General features: G+C 47.9%; 1 protein-coding gene across 1 annotated transcript in view; it reads right to left on the bottom strand.

The window, feature by feature from the left end:
* The window catches only part of LOC147697160 (ATP-binding cassette sub-family C member 5-like), a 2119944-nt gene that overhangs the window by 276817 nt on the left and 1819865 nt on the right, over positions 1-23262 (bottom strand). The window contains exons 23-24 of the mRNA XM_086934231.1: positions 9068-9196; positions 7986-8172 (exon numbers count right to left, since the gene is read on the bottom strand). Of these exons, the coding sequence (XP_086790357.1) occupies positions 7986-8172; positions 9068-9196 (316 nt within the window). The remainder of the gene's footprint in view (positions 1-7985; positions 8173-9067; positions 9197-23262) is intronic.

The raw sequence follows: 23262 nt of genomic DNA, 5'->3' as shown, positions 1-23262 counted from the left end.
TGAAGGGATATGATCTGCGCCTGTTGCCGTTTAATGTACGCATTGATCGCATAGCGTTTTCTGGCTGTATGCATCCCCGCACATTCAGGGTTAAAAACTTTACGTCTGTGAGTGACATTATAGGTGCAATGTTGTATCAAGATAGCGCACGGTCTCCGCTTGAATGGGGCCTCCCATCCCTGGCTGATTGGGTGTGTCGCGCAAGGCTGTGCAAGGTGGTGGGTTTACGTCCCTGCCCTACATTTGGGAGGTAACAAGAGGTCATGGGGTACGGGGTAGGTGAACTAAGAACTGGGGTGGGGAAACTCTCCCAATACAGGGGACCTATCGCCAAGAGCGGTACATCCAAACTAGCCCTCCGGGGGGGAGACAGCGTCAACTAACAATTAGCAACCATGAGGTGGTGGTACCTGCATGCGAGGACCTCCTTGGACGGGTCTGTGTAGGATTAGTGTGTGTCATTTGGTCCCTTAGAGGTGTGGAGCAATGCGATGGGTGTGCCCTGGGTGAACTACAATTGTGTAGGAGGGAACCTCGGCCTACCTTTGAAAAGGGCCCCCGTGCGTATATGCACTGCTATAGATAGGGAGCATTACTGTTAAGGCATACCCCCTCTTGTCACGCTGCACGTTCCTTAGCTTATGAGATCTGCAGTCTGGGGTGTAACTCGTGGCAGAGCGACCGAGTCACCTTTGGACGATGCTTCTTCGTTGTCGTCCTCCCCCGCGGAGGAGAATAGCCGGGGGCCCCATCCATGTCGCCCGAGCGTGGCGAGACCTGCAGCTTCGAAACTGTTCGTAGGACTTCCCGGCGTCCTTGCATTATTTGTTCCAAATCCGGAGAGCAGTATGTGGGGCTTTGCGCCCTGCTGGTCCCGTCATTTCGCCGTATGTTTTGGCTGCGCTTCTTGGGGCGTGGCGCCCTGCGTCTCTGCTCAAGTTCAGGTCCGGCCCTTGGAAGTTGCGGACAGTGCAAGTCTGCCCAATTACTTGCCTCCTCCACACACGTAAAAAATAAGGTAGATTCCTTGTAAAAAATTCGAAGTCTGGCGGGGAATAGCAGGGAGTATTGAATGCCATTTGCCCTGAGTCGTCGTTTTACCTCCAAAAAGAGCGATCTCTGTTGCTGCACTTCCTGGGCATAGTCTGGGAAGACCATCACCTGTTTGTCTTCAACCCGGAGGGGACCAGATCGTCTCCTGGCTCTGAGCACTGCGTCTCGGTCTTAGAAATGCAGGAATTTGGCTAGCATTGGGCGAGGTGGCGCTCCTGGCTGGGGCCGGCGCGCTGGAACTTGGTGGGCGCACTCGATGGAAAAGAACGCAGACCGGTCGGCTTCTGGGGTAAAAGATTTCACCCATGCCTCCATATGGCATATGGTCTTGTCCCTCAACACCCTCCGCAAGGCCCAGGACTCGTATATTACAGCGCCTTGAACGTCCCTCCAAATCGACCATGCGCTCCTCCATTGTGGACAGGCATGTCAGGACATCACCGATCATCTTTTGATGGTCTTTCACCATCAGTTGTAGGTCCGCTATGATCTTCCCCCCTTCGCCGACCTTATCCGCCAATTTCCGGTGGTCGTCTTTGACGAGGCTGACGTCCGTCGCGAGAGTGCCCAGCCTTTTTTCCATAGACACTCTGGATTGTTCAATTGCGGCCAGGACGCGGTCCAGCTTGTCCGATACAGACTGGTCCGGAGGGGCCGCGGTCGACGGTGTTCCCTTATGGTGCAGCATATTTTCTGGTGCTGTCTCTGGCACCATGGTGGACTGCGTGCTCCTGGTTTTCCCCATCTTGCGTCTACTATGTGTAGGAGCCATGTGCTACACTTCTGAGTCCAGGCGAGTTCTACCCAAGGTTTCTTGCGCCTTTGGTGAGCGTTCTGGACAATCACCGTCCCCTATCTGAACCGCCGGGCGAGGCTCGTGCTCCAGCTCTTAGATCCAGGGGGGCTCCCTCTCCTTGTTCGCACTCGGCGGTGTGCACCAGGAGCGTCACACTGTGGGGTAGAGCCGATTTGGGTGCTATATCTCTCTCCTTCCTCCCTGCTCAATGCCTCTGCTGGTGAGTGGGTGCACGGTCCGTTGGCTCCAGACCGGTGTAACTCCCCCAAGGCTCGGGGGACTGGTGGCGGGTTTGCTGGACGGTTGGTGAAGCTCCGGTCTGGGCGCCAAGCAGCACGCTAAGCCGCCATCTTAGGGCCAGGCAATTGTCCGAGTGGGTCCCGGTGGTGGGGGGGGGTGCCGCGCACCCCCCTCGGTATTAGGCAGCCCGGGGGGGAGTCCCTCCACCACTCACCGTTGTCAGGGTGTCCACTTCCACCCAGCTCTGCACTCTCGTCCCAGGGGGGCTCAGCTGTCACACTCGCCGGGCGCCATGCAGCACCGAATAAGAGGTCAGAGATGTGGCGCTGAGCTGCCACCTCTCAGCGCGGGTCCCCCTCACGTCCCAGACAGGCCGTGTGTGATCCGGTGTGCCTGTCCGTCACCGCCCGTTGTGGTCGATGTGGCGGGGGTTCCAGGGGTCCGCTCGTCATTCAGGGGCTTGCGGCAGTGTCTCACCCTCCGAGTGCTGCCGTCGGGTGTGGAAGCCGTCTCAGTTCTTCGCAGCGTGGTAGCCCCTGGCTCGTAAGTGGAGTCGCGGGTCACGCCTCTTTCTCAGTATGTCCTGACCCTGGATGTCAGGCAGAGGTGCCGGCGCCCACCATATTGTCGGCGCGCATCGGGTGTTGTGACGGCTCCGTTTTACCCTAGGACCCGTTCCGCTTCAGTGGTGGCACAACGCCGTTGGATGCCCCATGGGTTCCAATTGCAGAATATTTTATTTGTGGCTGGGACTGATGCTGTAAAGCGGAGGGAATGTCCCCCCGCCGTGGAGCCTCAGCAGTGCATGTCCACCATCGCAGCCTGCTTGGCCACGCCCCCACCAGTGCAATCTCACATGGGGTGCAATGTGGAGATGAACTTCAGGAGTGAGTCCAAAGAGTTCTGTAATTGTTGCCTTTCTGTGCTAGTAGGATTCATTCTGCTACCTCGTCCTCAAGTGTAAGCAGTCTGTCCCTACCAACTACTGTCATTGACTCTCAGATGATCCCCCAGTGTACCCACCTTCCTCATCATAGACCTCCCCTGTAGGATGTTAGCCAATTGTCTGTCATCACCTGGGACATAGCTAGGGAAATCCCTTTGGTCAGTCTTACCTCTCAGGCACCTGTTAAATACCTCAGTCCTCTAGTTGCTGTCACCAATGTCTCTGGGCCCCATGACCAGTCTGGCTCTTATTTCCTCAAGGTCCAGCTTCCTTGCTTCCAGGGCCAGGGCTCAATACTCCTGTTCCAGGGTTGTCACTTCTTCTTGAAGGGAACGCATGCTGATGCTCCTCACACTGCTTGATCTAGAGGACACCCTTGGCCTGGTGTTGGGGTTGAGGACATCTTTCGCTCCTCCTACCCTTCTTCCCTACGACCTGGGGTATCTCCTTTTCCATTGCTGGTGGATCTCTGTGGCCTTCCTCCCAACCCTTGGGGGCCGTCGCCATGTCATTCTTCCTTGCCTTATTTACCATGTTGACCGTTATCTCTCTCTACACAACTTCCTCAGCTCATTCTTTTTGAGGGGGGCCAAACTGGCCATTTCAAGCTCCATGTTCCTTGGCTTAAAATTGACTTCCCAGCTTTCAAGAAACTTTTTGACATTGTTTTTCAAACTTTGGAAACTTGTTGAAAACGTTTTCACAATAGTTCTGCAACTCTTTGAAACAGTGTCTCGAAAAACAAGGGAATTTGACGACTGGTTGGGAAACACAAAGAATACTTTGGCAGATTCTTAGTGATTCCAACCTCAACAACTATATGGAACTCCTAAACACAAGTTCTGGATCCCACCGCAGGACACCAATGTAAGGAAATGGGGTGTATTATATGGTTTGGTTGTGTGACCTCACTGAGTAATACACTACCAACACCTTTGGGACGAATCAGACCTTATTTGTTCAACCTTAGCTCAACTGTGGGTAGCTGTAGCTCTGAGCAGTCAGACTTAGACAAAGGAACAAGCGTAAAGCATTTAAGCAGCACCTAAACAATTGAAGAAGAAAGAAACTCAACACTCAAGAAATCCATCGTCAATTTATAAAAATACAGTATATGTTTATGAAATTAAGGACACCAACATGAAAAAAATCTACTACAGGATTCAGCAGATATGGATTATACATGAACCAACAAATCAATATGTTTTACATAACTGTGAACAAGCATTGGCCAACTCAACAAATTTGACACTTAGAAACTTTTTCAAGAAAAAACTTTGTCAGAGTGGAATGCAGGTATTTAGAGTTACTTTGGTTGATAAATCTGTGTAGTTTCCTGCCAGGAGGAGGTAACGCCTTCTCCAGAGGCAGGCCTCTATTGTTACCGCCCCTGCCAGTCATTTAAAAACCTCCCCTAGAGGGCAGAAGGCTCTCTTGTGGCCTGCCTCAGCAAATCGCCACTGGAATACTGGGCAACAGAGTGGCAACTTTATAAAAGTTGCATATGGCAAAAAGTTACATTAATGTCAACTTGGTATCAAGTTGAGCTTAACATAATGAGTTGTTTGATACTATGAAGTAAAACGTTCTTAGTCCCATTCAGAATTTAGCACAGCTGAGTTGTCAGTGTGTAACCCTGTACTTGCCAATGGCGCTACCAATTTCTCTCTCAGTAAAAATGATAATTGTGGGTTTATGCTGCTAGAACACAATAAACACATGTACAACGTTCCTATGTGCTGCACCCTGCCTTAGGACTCAATAGGTCTAATGCAGGGCTGACTTACCCACATTAGAAAGGGAGTTTGGATTTGCCATAGCTTAAAATGGATAAGTCAAGTTAGCAGTTTAAAACTGCACTTTCAGACTGCAGTGGCAGACTGGGAGCCATGTTTTACCATATCCTACTTAGGGTGGCACAAATGGTGCTGCTGTCCCTGAGAGAGGCCCTCCCATTTAACGGCCCTGAGAAACCCTAGTATCATGTAGTGGGGACTTTTAAGTAAGTTAAGCTATGCAAATTGGGTAAAAGCCAATCAACCATGTACCTTTTTAAGGGTCAGAGCACATGCCCCAAGTCCTGATTAGCAGGGCTCAGGGCATTTCAGTCATTACCCAAGAGCCCAGTTTTCACAAACGGGGCAAAAGGTGGAGGTGAAACCTGCAAAGATCTTGTCTCCTCACAATAACTTAACATATTTGATAAAATCACTGTAGAGCAGAAAAACAAAGGAAAGAACAGAATATGAAAGCAGGACTGAAATCCACTAGCCACTGAAATAACTAATTATAGTTATTTAGCTCTTTCTTCTGAACTATTTACCATGAAAAGCTGACAATGTTATGTTTTAAATATATCAATATCATGTTATTCATCCAAAAAAGCACAGGCGAAATATTAAACCCGGAAAAAATAAGAGGAAATCAAAACCTAAATACTGCCTGAGAGTAAACTAATTCTTATATAGGAGGTAAGTAAAAAAAAGAAAAATTATAAAAAAATAAAAATAAAATGAATAAGAGCCAAATCTCACCAGAGTAAAATGAAGATTTGGATGGAATATTCCAGAGACTACAAACAGTGCGGCATCGGGTTCAACTTCAGATATCAGAATATCAGCTATAACATAAGGCCAACAATAAGGGAGATATGAGTATCAATGGAAAATTTGTATATGACAAGGAGAAAACCTTTTTAAGGCAAATATGATATTTATAATCCTGATCATATTGAAATGTTGGCACGACATTTAAGCTAAACTTCAAGGACATGGAAAGGATAGACATAACCCAATGTGAAAATGAGTACCCCCAAGAATTTTCAGTAACATAACGACAAATCAGATATAATTAACAGTTGCACAAAAGTGGCGAAAAGAGGCAAGAAGAAAACACCCCCATTAGTCATAGGAGAAACGAGGCAAGACATCCTCACCAGAGGAAATCGAATAGTAGTTGATGCGGTATGTAACCAGATGTTCTATACTGATATGTAGACTGATATAATCAGGGTCAAAGCACCAACCTATATAAAAAGAAAGAATAATAAAAATACTCCTTGTCATATACAAAATTCCATTGATACTCATATCTCCCTTATTGTTGTCATTATGTTATAGCTAATATTCTGATATCTGAAGTTGAACCCGACGCCGCACTGTTTGTAGTCTCTGGAATATGCCATCCAAATCTTCATTTTACTCTTGTGAGATTTGGCTCTTATTCATTTTATTTTTATTTTTATGTTTTTATAATTTTTTTTTACTTACCTCCTATATAAGAATTAGTTTACTCTCAGGCAGTACTTAGGTTTTGATTTCCTCTTATTTTTTCCGGGTTTAATATTTCGCCTGTGCTTTTTTGGATGAATAACATAATATTGATATATTTAAAACATAATCTTGATCACTTTTTCTTTATAATGCCCCTCTTCTTTCCTCCCTTGCCTGTTCTTCTCACACTTGTGATTTTACTTACCTTGACCCCCACCATTCCATCTATCAGGATTAGGGGGAATCTTAGGGTTACTCCCTCCAGAAAATTAAATGAAATCTCTTATTCATGTATATTATTGTTGTTTAAGTCCATTTTGTGTATTTATTCTTGAATTGTATGTGACTGTGCCATTTATTGTCTAGTGCCATTTCGTTTTGCGTTTTCTACAAAACGGTTTTAACCATGATTTAGTTATGTATGTAGTGTTCATGTTGTCTATACTGTGTATTTTTATGTTTATATTTATATATATATATGTTTCACTTTGTTTTCAGCCATAACAAAGCTCCCGGGGTGGGAGCGAAACGCGTTGACTGTTTTGTGCACTTCTGAAAAAAGAACAATAAAAGAAATTTTGATACAACTAGATGCTTCTGCAATTCACTTCCTAACTGGTGCTGCCTCCACGTTTCTTCAAGTTGGTATCTGCAAATCCAGTGGGACTGAAACACAGCAGGTCCTGGAGGTTAAACAGCACAGAACTCTAAACACTGTGTGGGACTACTGAAGCTTGAGGTGCTCACTGCTTGGTCCGCTGTGGTGGTCATTTTGCTGTTTATAAAAACGAATGTAGGTCTGTCTGTTTGTCCTTTATGCATTACTACACCATTCATCTGATCGCCATGAAACTTTGGGAAGTTGTTGAGTACACTCCCGCGAAGGTTTATGGCGAATTTATTTATTTTTAAATGTAAAAAAAAAAAAAAAAGTTGAAAGTTGTTGAGTACACTCCGCGAAGGTTTCTGGCAAAAAAAAAAATGAACATTTTATAAATATCGTCCCCCCGGTCCCCCAGAATTTTTCCAATACTGAACGTTTACAGTTTCCAGTGCGCCTCGCTTTTGCAATGACCATCAACAAAGCACCTGGACAATCGCTGCAAGTGTGTGGACTAGATTTGGAGAATCCGTGCTTCTCACTTGGACAACAGTATGTGGCCAGCTCAAGCGTCGGAAAACCTTCTGATTTATTTGTGTACGCACCAGAGGGAAAAACAAAAAATACAGTGTATCCACAAGCACTCGAATAAATAAACAGAATTAAAACAACACTTTAAAATGTTTTCCATATTAAAATGAATACGTTTCAATAAAAATTACACAATGTAAATTGAATGTTATAATAACATGTTTCCTTAAATTTCCTTTCTTCTGAGATCGCAGCAACGCGCAACGGGTAAGCTACTTTAACATAAGAAATAAAATACCCCCTCCACCCCCAAGGCACCTTACGATGAAAGGGCACTGCATATCATCTCTGAGTTCAATAACCCTAAAATGCAACACAGCCATACTCATTTGCCATTATGATTGTACTGTATGCACGTTTCTTTGAAAAGTGCATGCTATGTGGTAGTGCATTGACTTTATATGCAGTGTGAACAGTTCTCTATGTCAATTACACTCATGGTAAAATCCACAAATAATACGTGTGAAGAGGCTTTGCATGATTTACCTGAACAGCGTATGAAATTGCCAGTCCTGCATAAGCTGGTGGTATAATACCATGCATCAGTACAATGCAGAGAGATGTTGTACCAACCATAATTATGCTAATAAGATCAAGACGAACAGCCAGCCAGCGGATTCCACAGCAAAACAGAAATTGAGGTGTGTTATTCATATCTAACAAATTCTGGAATCTGTAAACAAAAAAAAAGTATAATCTTGCAATCTTTTATTGATAAAAAGTGTTATGTCACACTAAAGAACCCATGATGGAAAGAACGGGAAGAACCACATTGTTATCAAACTTCAGATTTATACAGAGCATGCATAAAGAAAATATTTTGGGACCTATTCTACAAAAAAAATTGAAAATCTGCACCCAGATATCTACACTTATGTTTCGAACAGATTTATACATTTCTGAGAATAATCCTAAAATTTCAGGGGTACTCCAGTGAATCTGCATAAGACAAAACGCTCCTCGAGTATTAAAGCGTGTAAACATTTACATATATGTAAACGTAAATGGTAAACGTTTATGTATGTGTAAATGATAAATTATATTTGCACAACTTGAAACCCCTTTGTATACACCAGCAACAATTATAGAGACGTATCATCCGGTTTGCCACCCAAGACACATATTTACGCCTGCCCTTAACAGAGGAGAATCTCTCATCGTATCTAGGGTAGGAAAGTATTTTGCACAAGCTTGTAAGCACAAAAAACTCACTGGTTTGTGGATGTTCATCTATTTGGCATGGCATTCTCACCCTGAAAAGTGCCTAATATTGGACCTGCTTTATATGAGTGAATCGATTATTGTATAAATCGGAAACATGATTTTTCTTCTGCATTGTAGAACTCCGTATATTGCTGTCTGCAGCCATTAGACAAGCAGAAGAACTGAGGACAGCTTTACATTAGAAGCATTAAGCTGCTGCCATGCACAGAGTCTGCTTCACAGGCGTGAAATACACCAATGAAAAGGAAGATGATTTCTGAGAAAGATTTAACACTAAATGCAGGCATGCTTAAAGTCTATATTTGAAAATGAATAAAAAGAAACCAAAAGAGTAATATTCTTACTTCAAGAGGCTTTCATCTCCTTTGCAATATGCTTGCATTGTTATAAGGCCATAAAGACTTGAAGTAACATGGGATATAAATGGCGACAAGCTGATGTTCTCCAAGCGTTTCAGGTCACGTATGAGAACTCTGCAAATGAATTAAGTCAAAATAGGTTAAAACCTATATTAATGCATGGTAACATAAGGTAAACATATTGTCAGGACCCCGTTGAAAAGGTTCGTGCAAGCAGGAGTTGCAGGGCTTAAAGTGGGGGTTGAGGCCTTTTACTCCTGATGTCCTAGAGCCCTGCCCACTATGGATCCTGAACAACTGGGCCAAGTACCCCTTCAAACATTTGACTCTCAGTAGTAACGTGGTGGAGCAGTCCAACGCATCTCGTAGGGGTGGGGTGGGGGGGGGTAGGTAGTGTTCAGAGGAGATAGACACAGGGGGTGAACACAGGCTAAAAACTCAAAATAAACTCAGCAGCAGCAATAAATGATTGCCCTGCCAAATTCTTGCTTTTATGAAATAAGGAGTATTTATATACGAACACAAAGTCAAATAAAACATTCACAAACAATACACAATCCACTCAGGTCAGGGCTCTAGTGTTTCAAAGGCAGATCCTTGATGACCACTCCCCTCTTTCTAGCGGTAGTGGTTATCCCCAATTCACTATATATGACATTCAAGTTAAGCCCAATACTAGTCCGAGTTTCAGAAGTCGCACTCCCACTCTCACTCTTTATTAAAGTCAAAAGTGTTCCCGCGCCAAAGAACTATCTGGCAGGCAAGTTCCCCTGGGGGTGTCTGGCCCGTAAATCAGTCTTACCTGCACCAGTAGGATCCGAATGACTGGAGTCTCTGAGCACACCCCATTGTGGGTAGTGACACTGCAGCGGACACCTCCAGTAAGCCTTTCACATACGACTCAGGAGGGTTGAGGTACGGTGTCCCTGAGTTCCTTACATGCAGTAGTGGCCAGGGGGTTCTCGATGCTCCACAGATGCTGGTAAGTTTCTTGAGGTCTTCCCCACAGATAAGGGGAGGGTGCATTGCTCCTGGTGCTGGTCCTCTGTCATGGCTTGGGCCCACTCGGGTCACGACAGCGGCCTCCTTCCTCCATCGATGGGCTTGACCAAATCCCACTCCTTGCCTTGTTTCTGTGCCTTCCCCTGGTGTACGGGGTTACCGTTCCTCCTCTGCACATGACCTTGGCCTGATGGACACAGCACCAATCTTCATAGTAGCCTCACGTGGCATACGAGGACGCCGACTTGGTACCGCACACAGGCTATGCAAGGATTTGCACACCAGCAATCATTACGGTGGTCACATGCGGGGTCGCCGGCTTGGTACCTTTACAAGGGTGATGACCCTTTCGGTGCAGGAATGATCATGGCTCACTTCATGGCAGCCCTCCTCTAGCATAAGGTAGTGGCTGGCTTTTTCTTGCATAAGGGCAACAACTCGATCAGTGCAGCTGCCGACTCCTCATACCTTGCTATGGGGAAGCAATCACTGGGACCATCCCCGCCTCCCCCCGCACTGGACCTCGCTCGCTCCAACGCTTTCCTCTCCTTCACAGGGAACACTGATCTTGGCAAGTTGGCAGGTGCTCATGTTCCGGGCTTCGAGGGCAGGTGGTCTTGGATTACATGGGTGATGTCCCCCACCCATCTGGGACAGTGGCAGGCCTTAGCCTCCAGTCCTGATTCTTGAAGAGCTTCTCCTTCTCACATAGCACGACTGGCTGCTTGACAGTTGACAATTAAGAGCCCCCCTTCTTATAGTCCATTTCCAAGCACCAAATGTGATTTTGAGTCAAAGGGTCCGATTCACAAAGGGCCTCCGCACTCATGGGGGAGGCCCCGCAGTCATAGCGGGGGAGCCCGCACACGTAGTGGGGGCGCCAGCACTTGTGGCGGGACCACCACACTGCAGATACTCATTGCAGACGTCTTGTGACAAGTGCGGGCCCCCACCACAGATGCAAGCCCCCTGCCACAAGTGCAGGGCCTACACCACTAGTCTGGAGGCCTTTTGGGAATCGGCCCCTGAGTCTTTGAAGTTTATGTTGGGGTCTGCCTCCTTTTGCAGTGTCCTCTCCTCTGTTCTCCCTTCCTCCAGAAGGAAGTCTTTCACAGCAGGGGCGACTACAAATCTGATGGCGACAACACCGGCCGTGGGAGTGACTAGAGGTTGACACCTGAATGTCAGCCACAGTGATACATGTACTAAAGAGTTACCCCAGGGCCGCAGCCATACTCTTTATGATTCTCTTATCAGCCCCACCTCCATTCTGAGATGTGCTAAGGCCCCTTTCCAGTAACCTCTCTTTGAATCAAAGAGAACTCTTTCATGTGCACTGAAGAGCCTATCTTTCCCTTCCTTCAGTGCATTCCATCCAGCCTACAGGAATGCAACAATACACAAATCTGTCTGGGAGGATTCCTCAAACTCCTCTCCTCGTGTTCCGCCATTCAGCCTGGGTCTCACAAAAGGGAACTCATTTATGGTACCAATTCACAGGCACACATACACCCATCCATGCATATAGCATACATGTGCTGCACACCACTACATCCTTTATGCACCGTTCACAACATTCAAAGGCACATACCCCCAGCACATGAGATATTATACATGCACTGCATAGCACAGAACTGCATTATCCCTGTATTGTGCTATCCACAGGCACACATACACCCAGCACACATACTCCACACGTGCACTCTGCAACACTGCACTCCAAACCACTGTAGGCTAAGGGTGAGTTAAGAACACAGCAGTAGAACTTTAAACAACCGAGCTCGTAGGCCTCACTCCAGTGACACAGTTAAAAAGGCCCTACTCACTCATATGGATCACTACACAATAAGCTGCCTTCACCGTGCTTTTGCTGTTTAACTCCTGGTAAGGGCAGTAACCTTTCACCACTATGAGGGTAGTACTTAAGGCGCTCCTTCAGGTCTAAAAAGACAGCAATCAGTGAGACAGGAATTTGTCATGGCACACATGCATGATCATTGTTAGCCCATGACAACAAAATCAGCATTAGGGATCTAGAAATTATTCCAGCTGGGACACTCAGGGCAGGGGTGCATGTGGCGATCACCAGTAGGTAATTATATTTAGGACCATGTTGACATAGGAAAAGCCGTTTTGACTTGCCTATAAGTTGCCTTTGATGAATCTTCCCCAAATTTCCCCCCAAAAAATGCATGGAAAGCTTCAGAGTTATCCTTCAATAAGGGGCAGAGAAAAACAGGCGTTCAAAAAAGTGAGTTTCCCATGTTAGTTTCTATTGAGTCTTAAGACATGCCTACAGCCCAAACCCCTGGATAGAATTACACCAAATTTGACAGAAAGGTAGATTTCGGGCTGCAGATCACACTTTCAGTTATTAGGTGTAAATCAGTTCAGTAGTTGTTGAGAAATTCAAATTTGTATATCTACGATCACGGCAAATTTGTGACGATTTCGCAATTAATCACAAATGCGCACACCAACAGGAATGCTGTGATTGGCTGGACACAACCTGAGCAGAAAGTTGCATCTGCCATTTTAGATGATTGGTACAGTCCAAGGGGATCAAACTAAATGACAGAAAGTGGCATAACGGGTCAGGTTGGATGTGACCTCATACAGGGGTGTTTGAGGAACCCCTGATGTGTATAATATGTCGAAAAACAGTTTTTTTCCCACAAATGCGCTATTTGGGTATACTTTGTCAATTAATCAATCAATCATAGAATTTATAAAGCGCTCTATGTACTTGTGAGGGTTTCAAGGCGCTGGGGGGGGGGGGGGGGGGGGGTGCTGCTGTTACTGATCGAAGAGCCAGGACTTAAGGAGTCTTCTGAAGGTGAGTAGGTCTTGGGTCTGTCGCAGGTTGGTAGGGAGGGTGTTCCAGGTCTTGGTGGCGAGGTATGAGAAGGATCTGCCGCCGGAGGTCTTTCGTTGGATGCGGGGAACGATGGCGAAGGCGAGGTTTGCGGAGCGGAACTGATGGGTGGGGGTGTAGAAACTGAGTCTATTGTTCAGGTAGGCTAGTCCGGTGTCGTGGAGTGCCTTGTGAGGGTGGGTAAGAAGCTTGAAAGTGATCCTCTCGTCCACGGGGAGCCAGTGAAGGTTTCTCAGGTGGTGGGAGATGTGGCTGCGGCGGGGTACATTGAGGATCAGCCGGGCAGAGGCGTTTTGGATGCGTTAAAGGCGTTGTAGGTCTTTTGCTGGGATGCCTGTGTAGAGTGCGTTGCCGGAGTCTAGCCTGCTGCTGAGGGCCTGTATCACCGTTCTTCTTGTTTCTGTTGGGATCCATTTGTAGATCCTACGGAGCATGCGGAGTGTGTTGTAGCAGGAGGCGGAAACTGTGTTGACCTGTTTAGACATGGCGAGGGAGGAGTCGAGGACGAAGCCCAGGTTGCGCGCGTGGTCGGTCAGTTTCGGTGGGGTTCCTAGTGAGGTAAGCCTCCAGGAGTGGTCCCAGGCGGAGAGGGTGGTCCGAGGATGAGGACCTCCATCTTGTCCGAGTTCAGTTTCAGACGGCTGCATCTCATCCATTCAGCGATGGATTTCATTCCCTCGTGGAGGTTGGTTTTGGCTGTGCGCAGGTCCTTGGTGAGAGAGAGGATGAACTGGGTGTCGTCGGCGTAAGAGAGAATGTTGAGGTTGTGTTGTCGGGCCACTTGTGCGAGGGGGGCCATGTAGATGTTGAACAGCGTCGGGCTGAGGGATGAGCCTTGGGGGACCCGCAGATGATGTTAGTGGCTTCGGAACGGAAGGGGGGGAGGCGGACTCTCTGGGTTCTGCGGAGAGGAATGAGATGATCCAGTCGAGGGCTTTTCCTTGAATCCCGGTTTCGTGGAGGCGTGTTTTCAGGGTGTCGGCGCAGACTGTGTCGAAGGCGGCAGATAGGTCCAGGAGGATAAGGGCTGATGTTTCGCCATTGTCCATTTGGCGTCTGATGTCGCCTGTGGTGGCGAGAAGGGCGGTCTCAGTGCTGTGGTTTCGTCTGAAGCCGGACTGGGAGGGGTCCAGGATGTCGTTGTTTTCGAGGTGGCGGGTTAGTTGTGCGTTGATGATTTTTTTCAATGACCTTCGCCGGGAAGGGGAGTAGGGAGATCGGTCGGAAATTCTTGAGGTCGTTGGGGTCTGCTTTGGGCTTCTTGAGGAGGGTGCGGATTTGGGCGTGCTTCCAACTTTCCGGGAATGTTGCTGTTTCGAAGGAGATGTTGATGAGCTTCCGTAGTTGGGGGGCGATGGTAAAGTCGGCTTTGTTGTATACGTGGTGGGGACAAGGGTCTGACGGAGATCTTGAGTGGATGGAGTTCATGATCTTGCGTGTCTCTGTGCCGTTGACGTTGGTCTAGGAGGTCAGGCGGTTTGCACAGGTGGAGCTTTTGGGCGTAGGGTGTGGCGTGGGCGTGGCGTTGAAGCTGTTGTGGATGTCGGTGATCTTCCGATGGAAAAAGGTGGACAGCGCGTCGCAGAGATCTTGGAATGGTGGGATGTCGTTGACGTTGGCGCTGGGGTTGGAGAGGTCTTTCATGATGCTGAAGAGCTCTTTGCTGTTGTGTGCATTGTTGTCCAGGCGGTCTTTGAAGTGGGATTTTTTGGTTTGTCTGATGAGTTGGTGATGCCTGCGGGTGGCGTCCCTGTGGGCTGTGAGGCTGTCAGGTGTGCGTTCGAGGAGCCATTTCTTTTTTAGTTTCCGGCAGTTGCGCTTGGAGGTTAGGAGCTCGTCGGTGAACCAGGTGGCTTTTTTTCTGGCTTGGTTGTCGGTGAGTTTCTTGAGTGGCGCGAGGGTGTTGGCGCAATCTTTGATCCACAGTATGAGGTTGTGGGTGGCGGTGTCTGGGTCGATGGGGTCAGAGGGTGGGTTCTGGGTGAGGGTGTTGGTAAGCTGGTCTTCAGTAACTTTGCTCCAGCATCGGCGGGGTGGTTGTTGAGTGCGGTGGTGCTCGGTATGTTTCTTGAAAGTGAAGTGGATACAGTGGTGGTTGGTCCAGTGGAGTTCGGTGGTGAGATTGAAGGTGACGTGGGTGCTTGAGGAGAAGATGGGATCAAGCGTGTGGCCGGCGATGTGGATGGGTGTGTTGACGAGTTGTCTGAGGTCGAGGTTGGTGAGGTTGTCGATCAGAGTTGTGGAGTTGGTGTCGTAGTTGTTCTCCAGGTGGAAATTTAGGTCCCCCAGTAGGATGTAGTCCGTTGAGGTGAGTGCGTGGGTGCTGGCGAGGTTGGCGATGGATCCGCTGAATGGTGCTCGTGGTCCGGGGGGTCTGTAGATGAGCGTTCCTCTGAGAGTGGTGTTGGGGTTGGTGTGGATACGGAAGTGTAGGTGTTCGGCGGTCTTGAGGCTGTCGTCCGTGTGGGTGTAGACTTTGAGGGTGGATTTGTGGGCGATAGCTATTCCTCCTCCAATTCCGTTGGTGCGATCTCTTCGGATGATCTTGTAGCCGTCCGGGATGGCAATTGCGATGTCGGGCGCCGAGGAGTCATTCCACCAGGTTTCGGTCAGGAAGGCTACGTCTGGGGCGGTGGTGTCGAGCAGGTCCCAGAGCTCGATGGCGTGCTTGCGTGCGGAGCTGGTGTTGAGGAGTATGCAGTGGAGGTGGTTTGTGGTTTGGGGTTTTGTCTTTGCAGGTTTCCTCGTTCTGTCGCAGGTGAAGTTGCAAGCGCGGCAGGAGAAGGGTCCCTTTGTGTTCCCCGGTGAGGACTGGAAGCATGCTGTGATGTGGCCGGGATTGAGGGCGTTGAGCTGGTCAGGCGTGTAGCGGCGTGTGGAGGTGCGGGGGCCATGCGGGCCAGGGGGGGTGGCGCTGGGCACGGTCCAGGCGCGGACGGGCGCATATGGGCTTGCCTCTGGCAACCCCGGCGCGCCAGCGGTGCACCTGCTGCGTGCGACCGCCATTAAGAAGGGAGGAGCAGCTGGGAGGCGGTAGGGAGCGGCGAATGACGGCACGAGGAGGGAGGGGCCACAGGGAGGCAGCAGCGGGGAAGCGGCTCAGAAAGAGCCGGCACAGGGGAGTGCACAAGGGGCAAAACCAGGCAGAAAACCCGAAAGGCACAAAGGAAACGAATGAAAACGGCACAATAAATCAAGGCACAATAAAACAGTCACAATAAGGCACAATGCACAAGTCTAGCGACGCTTACCAGAAGCCCACTAGACACCAGGAATGAGGCGCAGGCAGATGCCTGCGGGTGGAGAAGGGCCTTGAACACGCGAACAGCAGCGTGGGCGGAGGTCAAGGACACGGGCACAGCTAGGTGGTGTTGCGGTCGTGGGGGAGCGAGCTCCTGACCAAAGGCAGGTCAGAGGTCACTCACCCTCGATGCGCAGCGACCACCATTAAAAAGGGAGGAGCAGCTGGGAGGCGGGGGGGAGCGGCGTATGGGGGCGCGAGAGGGGCGGGCCGCAGGGAGATTTTCCAGCATATTCCCATGTAACGTCGAGACTAACTCGACACCCACCCTTAGTCTCACTTACGCTGATTCACCCACTCACAGACCCACATAGACAATTACGCACTCAGTGAGACCTACTGAGACACTCACTCACCCACACACAGACCCACTCAGACACTGTTGCACTCAATCACAGTCCCACTGTATTTCTATTTGTATTTGTATCTGTAGAGCGCATCAATTGTCCCGAGGGACAGAATAGAGTATACTGAAATGATCAAGGTTGGAATCGGTGTCTGGGAAACATGATGGTTTTCAGTTTTTTTTCTGAATAGAAGATAGTCGTTAGTTAGGCAAAGGTCGAGTGGCAGGCCATTCCAAAGGACCGCGGCTGAATTGGAGAACGATCGGTTGCCCATTCTGACCTTGTTTGTACGTTTGACAGAGGTTAGGGCTTGGTGACAAGATCTCAGGTTTCGCGGCGGGATATGAAAATGTAGTTTATCTTGTAGGATGTGTGGTCCTTTTTTGTGTAGGGTTCTGTGTGCAAAACAGAGGAGCTTGAAATTGGCTTTCTGACAGACCGGTAGCCAATGTAAATCCTTCAGGCAGTATGATGCTGTACTGTATTTTCTTTTGTTGCATATTAGTTTGGCAGCGGCACTTTGGACCACCTGAAGTCAGGAAAATAGATAGTCGGCCATGCCAAAGTAAAGGGCGTTGCCGTAATCCAGTCTGCTCATAAGCAGAGCCTGTGTGGCCATTTGTCCCCCGAAAAGTAGGATTTCCGATTTCCTGGCGTTCAGTTTTAGACAGTGTTGGGACATCCAGCCTGTAAGTTTAGTTAGACAGTTAATTAGGTTGCCCTTAGTCTCAGTGTTGGTCAGCCTGTCTATTAGGGGAATCACCAATTGTGTGTCATCAGCGTATGAGCATATGTCAAATCCCCATTTCCTACTAATTTCGGCAATTTTTGTGACAGAGACCCACACAGAAACTCATGCACCCACTCTCAGATCAACAAAGAGACTCACGCACCCACTCAGTCTTACTCCGAGATCTACACACTTACTCATAGACCTACTGAGACACTCACATACCCACTCACAGGCCCACTCAGAGACCCAACGTACCTGCTCACTGACCCAATCAGAGACCTACATACCTACTCACAGACCCACTCAGAGACCCATGCACCAATTCAGAGACTCACTCAGGTAGTCATGCACCCACTCACAGACCCAGTCAGAACCACAAACCCGCTCACAGACCCACACACTCACTCAGACTTTTTCACGTACTCACAGATCCACTCAGAGACTAACTCACAAACTCACTCTGACACTTACACATCAACTTACAGAGACCCACTCAGTCACTCATGCACTTAGTCACAGACTGACTCACACACTTATGGAGACATTCGCAAACCCACCCAGAAACTCTGACAACCACACACAGGCCCACTGAGACAATCACACACCTACTCATAGATCCACCCAGAGACTCTTGCACCCACTCACAGACCTAGGCAGACTCTCACATACCCACTCAGAGACTTAGGAACCCACTTACACACCCATTCAAAGACTCACACACCTACTCACAGACTCACTCGGAAACTCAAGCACCCACTCACAGACCCACTCAGACTCATGCACCCAATCACAGACCCACTGAGAGACTTATGCACTCAGAGATCGACTCAAAGACACATGCACTCACTCACTGACCCACTCAGAAACTCATGAAGTCACTCTCAGGCCCACCCAGAGACTCACACACCCACTCATAGACTTACTCAGAGACTCACACACCCACTTACAGACCCACTCTGACACTCATGCACTCACTCACAGACTGACTCACACACTTATGGAGGCACTCACAAATCCACTCAGACACTATGACACCCACTCACACACCCACTCGGAGACTCACATACTAACTCAGACAGTCACTCAGACACTCACACACCCACACACCGACCCACTCATTGACGCACCAACTCACACACCTAATGAGATACTTATACAGCCACTCCCAGAGCCACTCATACATTCACACACTGACTGACAGACCCATGTACACTCAGACCCACTCACAGAATTACTGGGAAACTCATGCAGTAACTTACAAATTCACAAAAAAAAGATTACAGGAATGTTATAGTTAGGAAACAGAATTTAAAAAAACCTAAGAAATTCATTAACAAAAAAAACAAAGGCTACAGGGACATTATAGTAAGGCTCAGATTTCACGGGTACAAACCATTGAAATTCAACAGTTATAGTTACCAGAGCTAACTATAACTTATGTCCTCTCCACCTCTGCTGGCCTTGACCGCATCAATAACATAATATTTGAGACTGGTATTATCACCATTGTGCACATCACGGAAGTGTCTAGCCACCGGATACGTATTATCCTGGTTGGCTATTGCCCTCAGATGCTGGAGAATGCGTTTGTGCACAGCCAGCTTGGTACATCCGACATACTTCAACAGACACGGGCACTGCAGTACGTAAATGGCATATTCTGTCTTGCATGTTAAGACTTCAGAGATAGGATGTTCCTTGCTGCTAAATCCGTCAATGTAGGTTTTTCTTATTAATCCCCTGATACAGGATTTACACGTTTTACATTTTGAAAAAACCACTGTTGCTTTGCAGCCACGTAGTTTTTTCTAATGTTTCCGGGCATGTGTCTACTAGCTGGTCTTTTAAAGAAGGGGCTCTGCTGTATGTTAGAGAGGCTCTGTGTGGTAGTGAGGGGCCAATTACAGGGTCATTTAACACAATTGGCCAATTCTTATTGATAATCTTATATGAGGCCTTGTGTTGCCTGCTATGCCCTGTAATTATTCTGAATGTCTTATTCTCACTGCTTCCACAGTCCGCACTGCTTGGAAGCAGTTTCCTTTCTGTGCATTCTTCATTACGGTATTTGTTTAACAGCCCCTCCCTGCTGCATCTCATAGATTTGATGCAGGCGCTTTCAATGCTATGAGCAGAGTACCCTCTCTCTAAGAATCTATTTTTACTGGCTTCTTGAGCTGCTTCTAAATCCTGTGGGTTGCTGCACACCCTTCTGATGCGCAGCATCTCCCCATAGGGGATGCTGGCAATAGGATGAGCAGGGTGTGCACTCCCAGCATGCAGAATAGTATTTCCTGCTGTGATCTTACGGAACAGTTTTGTTTCTAATTTGCCACAGTTGACGTAGACTTCTGTGTCCAGGAAGGTAACGGAAGTTTGGATTAATGTAGCTGTGAAAGTTAGATTTAAATGATTTACATTGATATTTACAGTGGAGAAGTGTGGCTCAGGGGTTAGAGGCGGCAGACCAGGAAGATGAGATCGGTCCTGGACCAGGGTTCAATTCCCCGCCTCGGTGGGTCTTGGGCTCAAAAATTCCACGGACTCGATAATTCTCGTTCCGGTGCCTACTCGACTCACAAGTTCACACTCTGCAACTCTGGGCAATAGCTTGCTTAATCTCCACTACGGCCCCTCGCGGCGGGATGCCTGGCTTTCACCTTGTGGATACCCTGCTGGGGTTATCTCACAGGGGAATACCAGGACGGGTTCCCAAGGCAAGCGCCTTGATGCCTTCGGGTGATACGTGCGCTATATAAATCGCAATACATTTACATTAATGAAATCTTGGGCATGTTGTTCGCTACCTCTCCGATGTAGGTCACCAAATACCGGTCAGTAACGGCCGAATTCGGCCATTACCGACCGGTATTTGGTGATTGAGATGTAGGGGGCTATATTTTCCAGAATCTGTAAATTTACCGAATAGGTAAATTTACAGATTCTGTAAAATACTGAGTCGGTAATTTTACCGATTCGGAAAACTCCTGATGTAGGTAGCACTTTTTCCAGTGCTACAGGCCTTTCAGATTCTGTATTTTACCACCCAATCCAATTGGGTGGTAAAATACCGAATCCAGGTGTGCATGCACATGTGTGCATGCACACCTATGCCATGTGACAGACAGACATGCCCTTAGGGCATGTCTGTGTGCCACATGGCACACATGCCTGTCTTTGGGGTGCTAGAGGGTGTCAAAGTGACACCCCCTGCACCCTTGCTGGAATCGGTATTTACCAAATTGGTAAATACCGATTCTGTAATGCCCAGTGATTCCTATGGGCTTCAATGCCCATTGGATCAATGGGCATTACCAAATCGGTATTTACAGAATCGGTAAATACCGAATCTTAACGATTCGGTATTTACTGATTCTGTATTACCTACATCCCCCCCCTCCATTTTACCACTTCTTAAATACTGATTCAGTATCATTCGGTATTTAAGAAGTGGTAAAATAAAATTACCTACATCGGGCCCCAAATCACAAATAAGTTGTCTATGAAACGATACCATTTAATTATGTTAGTTTCATAGACTTCCTGATATCTAGTTTTGAGGACCAGTTCCTCCCAAGCTCCCATATGCAAACACGCGAAGCTTGTGGAGAAACTGGCCCCCATTGCTACTCCCTGCAGTTGTCTGTAAATGAGATTATTATACATGAACACATTGTTGGAAAGACAGTAATCAAGCATTTGAAGCAGCATAGTGTTGTGGTCATCAAATTGGCCAGATCTGCGTGACAAATAAGGTTTGACTGCCGCTAGTCCATCAGTGTGGCCTATACTGGTGTATAGGGTCGGTAACATCCAGTAAGGCTCAGATTTCACGGGTACAAACCATTGAAATTCAACAGTTATAGTTACCAGAGCTAACTATAACTAATGCCACTGCAATGTGCAGCTTATGACCTCACGTACTACATGGTCAATGATATCACTGATGACATCTCAAATTACAATATTTTTTAAGTCTATTTCCTAACTGTAACATCCCTGTAACCTTTGCTTTTTTAAGTATATATATATATATATATATATATATATATATATATATATATATATATATATATATATATATATATATATATATATATATATATATATATATATATATATATATATATCCAAAACAAAGAGTGCGCCAAGACCCGGTTCCTGGAAAAAGTTGCTTTTATTGCAATTGACTCAGGCGGTCACATGATAGAGGCACCTGACGCGTTTCAGCTTTATGCTTTTCTCAAAGGTGTGTCCTCTTAAAGTGCAGTGTCCCAATTGTTCCTATTCACACAACCGTCAGTGTACCACACTCAAAGTCCCATGATGCATCTTGTGAGACAGCGTTTATCATGTGTAGTCCTCATGGTGTTCCCAACTGCTGTCTCACCACCATAATGACATTGGGTAAGTGTGGCCACTCGGGGAAAAGGGGCTGGTGCACTTCCACGTTGTTGCCCCACAATGTCAATGAAGCGCTGAGTCCAGGACCTGCTGAACAGAGGCATCAGCCTCGCTCCGCTCCCTTTCTCGCAACACACCACACAATCGCCGGCAATCCTCAGGCTTGTGATGCGGCGAGCGGGTCCTGCCCCCCAAATCTAAACACCAAAGAAGAGATGCTGTCGTCGGGGGCCCCAACCCTGCAGGGCGGTCTTGGCTAATGCGGAAGACAGCGATTCCCGCAGTAACAATCCAAAACAAAGAGTGCGCCAAGACCCGGTTCCTGGAAAAAGGTGCTTTTATTGCAATTGGCTCAGGCAGTCACATGATAGAGGCACCTGACACGTTTCAGCTTTATGCTTTTCTCAAAGGTGTGTCCTCTTAAAGTGCAGTGTCCCAGTTTTTCCTATTCACACAACGTCAGTGTACCACACTCAAAGTCCCATGATGCATCTTGTGAGACAGCGTTTATCGTGTGTAGTCCTCATGGTGTTCCCAACTGCTGTCTCACCACCATAATGATATTGGGTAAGTGTGGCCACTCGGGGAAAAGGGGCTGGTGCACTTCCATATTGTTGCCCCACAATGTCAATGAAGCGCTGAGTCCAGGACCTGCTGAACAGAGGCATCAGCCTCGCTCCGCTCCCTTTCTCGCAACACACCACACAATCGCCGGCAATCCTCAGGCTTGTGATGCGGCGAGCGGGTCCTGCCCCCCAAATTTAAACACCAAAGAAGAGATGCTGTCGTCGGGGGCCCCAACCCTGCAGGGAGGTCTTGGCTAATGCGGAAGACAGCGATTCCCGCAGTAACAATCCAAAACAAAGAGTGCGCCAAGACCCGGTTCCTGGAAAAAGGTGCTTTTATTGCAATTGGATCAGGCGGTCACATGATAGAGGCACCTGACGCGTTTCAGCCTTATGCTTTTCTCAAAGGTGTGTCCTCTTAAAGTGCAGTGTCCCAGTTGTTCCTATTCACACAACCGTCAGTGTACCACACTCAAAGTCCCATGATGCATCTTGTGAGACAGCGTTTATCGTGTGTAGTCCTCATGGTGTTCCCAATTGCTGTCTCACCACCATAATGATATTGGGTAAGTGTGGCCACTCGGGGAAAAGGGGCTGGTGCACTTCCACGTTGTTGCCCCACAATGTCAATGAAGCGCTGAGTCCAGGACCTGCTGAACAGAGGCATCAGCCTCGCTCCGCTCCCTTTCTCGCAACACACCACACAATCGCCGGCAATCCTCAGGCTTGTGATGCGGCAAGCGGGTCCTGCCCCCCAAATTTAAACACCGAAGAAGAGATGCTGTCGTCGGGGGCCCCAACCCTGCAGGGCGGTCTTGGCTAATGCGGAAGACAGCGATTCCCGCAGTAACAATCCAAAACAAAGAGTGCGCCAAGACCCGGTTCCTGGAAAAAGGTGCTTTTATTGCAATTGGCTCAGGCGGTCACATGATAGAGGCACCTGACGCGTTTC

The sequence above is a fragment of the Lissotriton vulgaris genome, chromosome 8 (genome assembly GCF_964263255.1).
Source record: "Lissotriton vulgaris chromosome 8, aLisVul1.2, whole genome shotgun sequence".
NCBI classification, from domain to species: Eukaryota; Metazoa; Chordata; class Amphibia; order Caudata; family Salamandridae; genus Lissotriton; species Lissotriton vulgaris.
The sequence above is the reverse complement of the archived record's forward strand: the minus strand, read 5'-3'. Positions and strand labels throughout refer to the sequence as shown.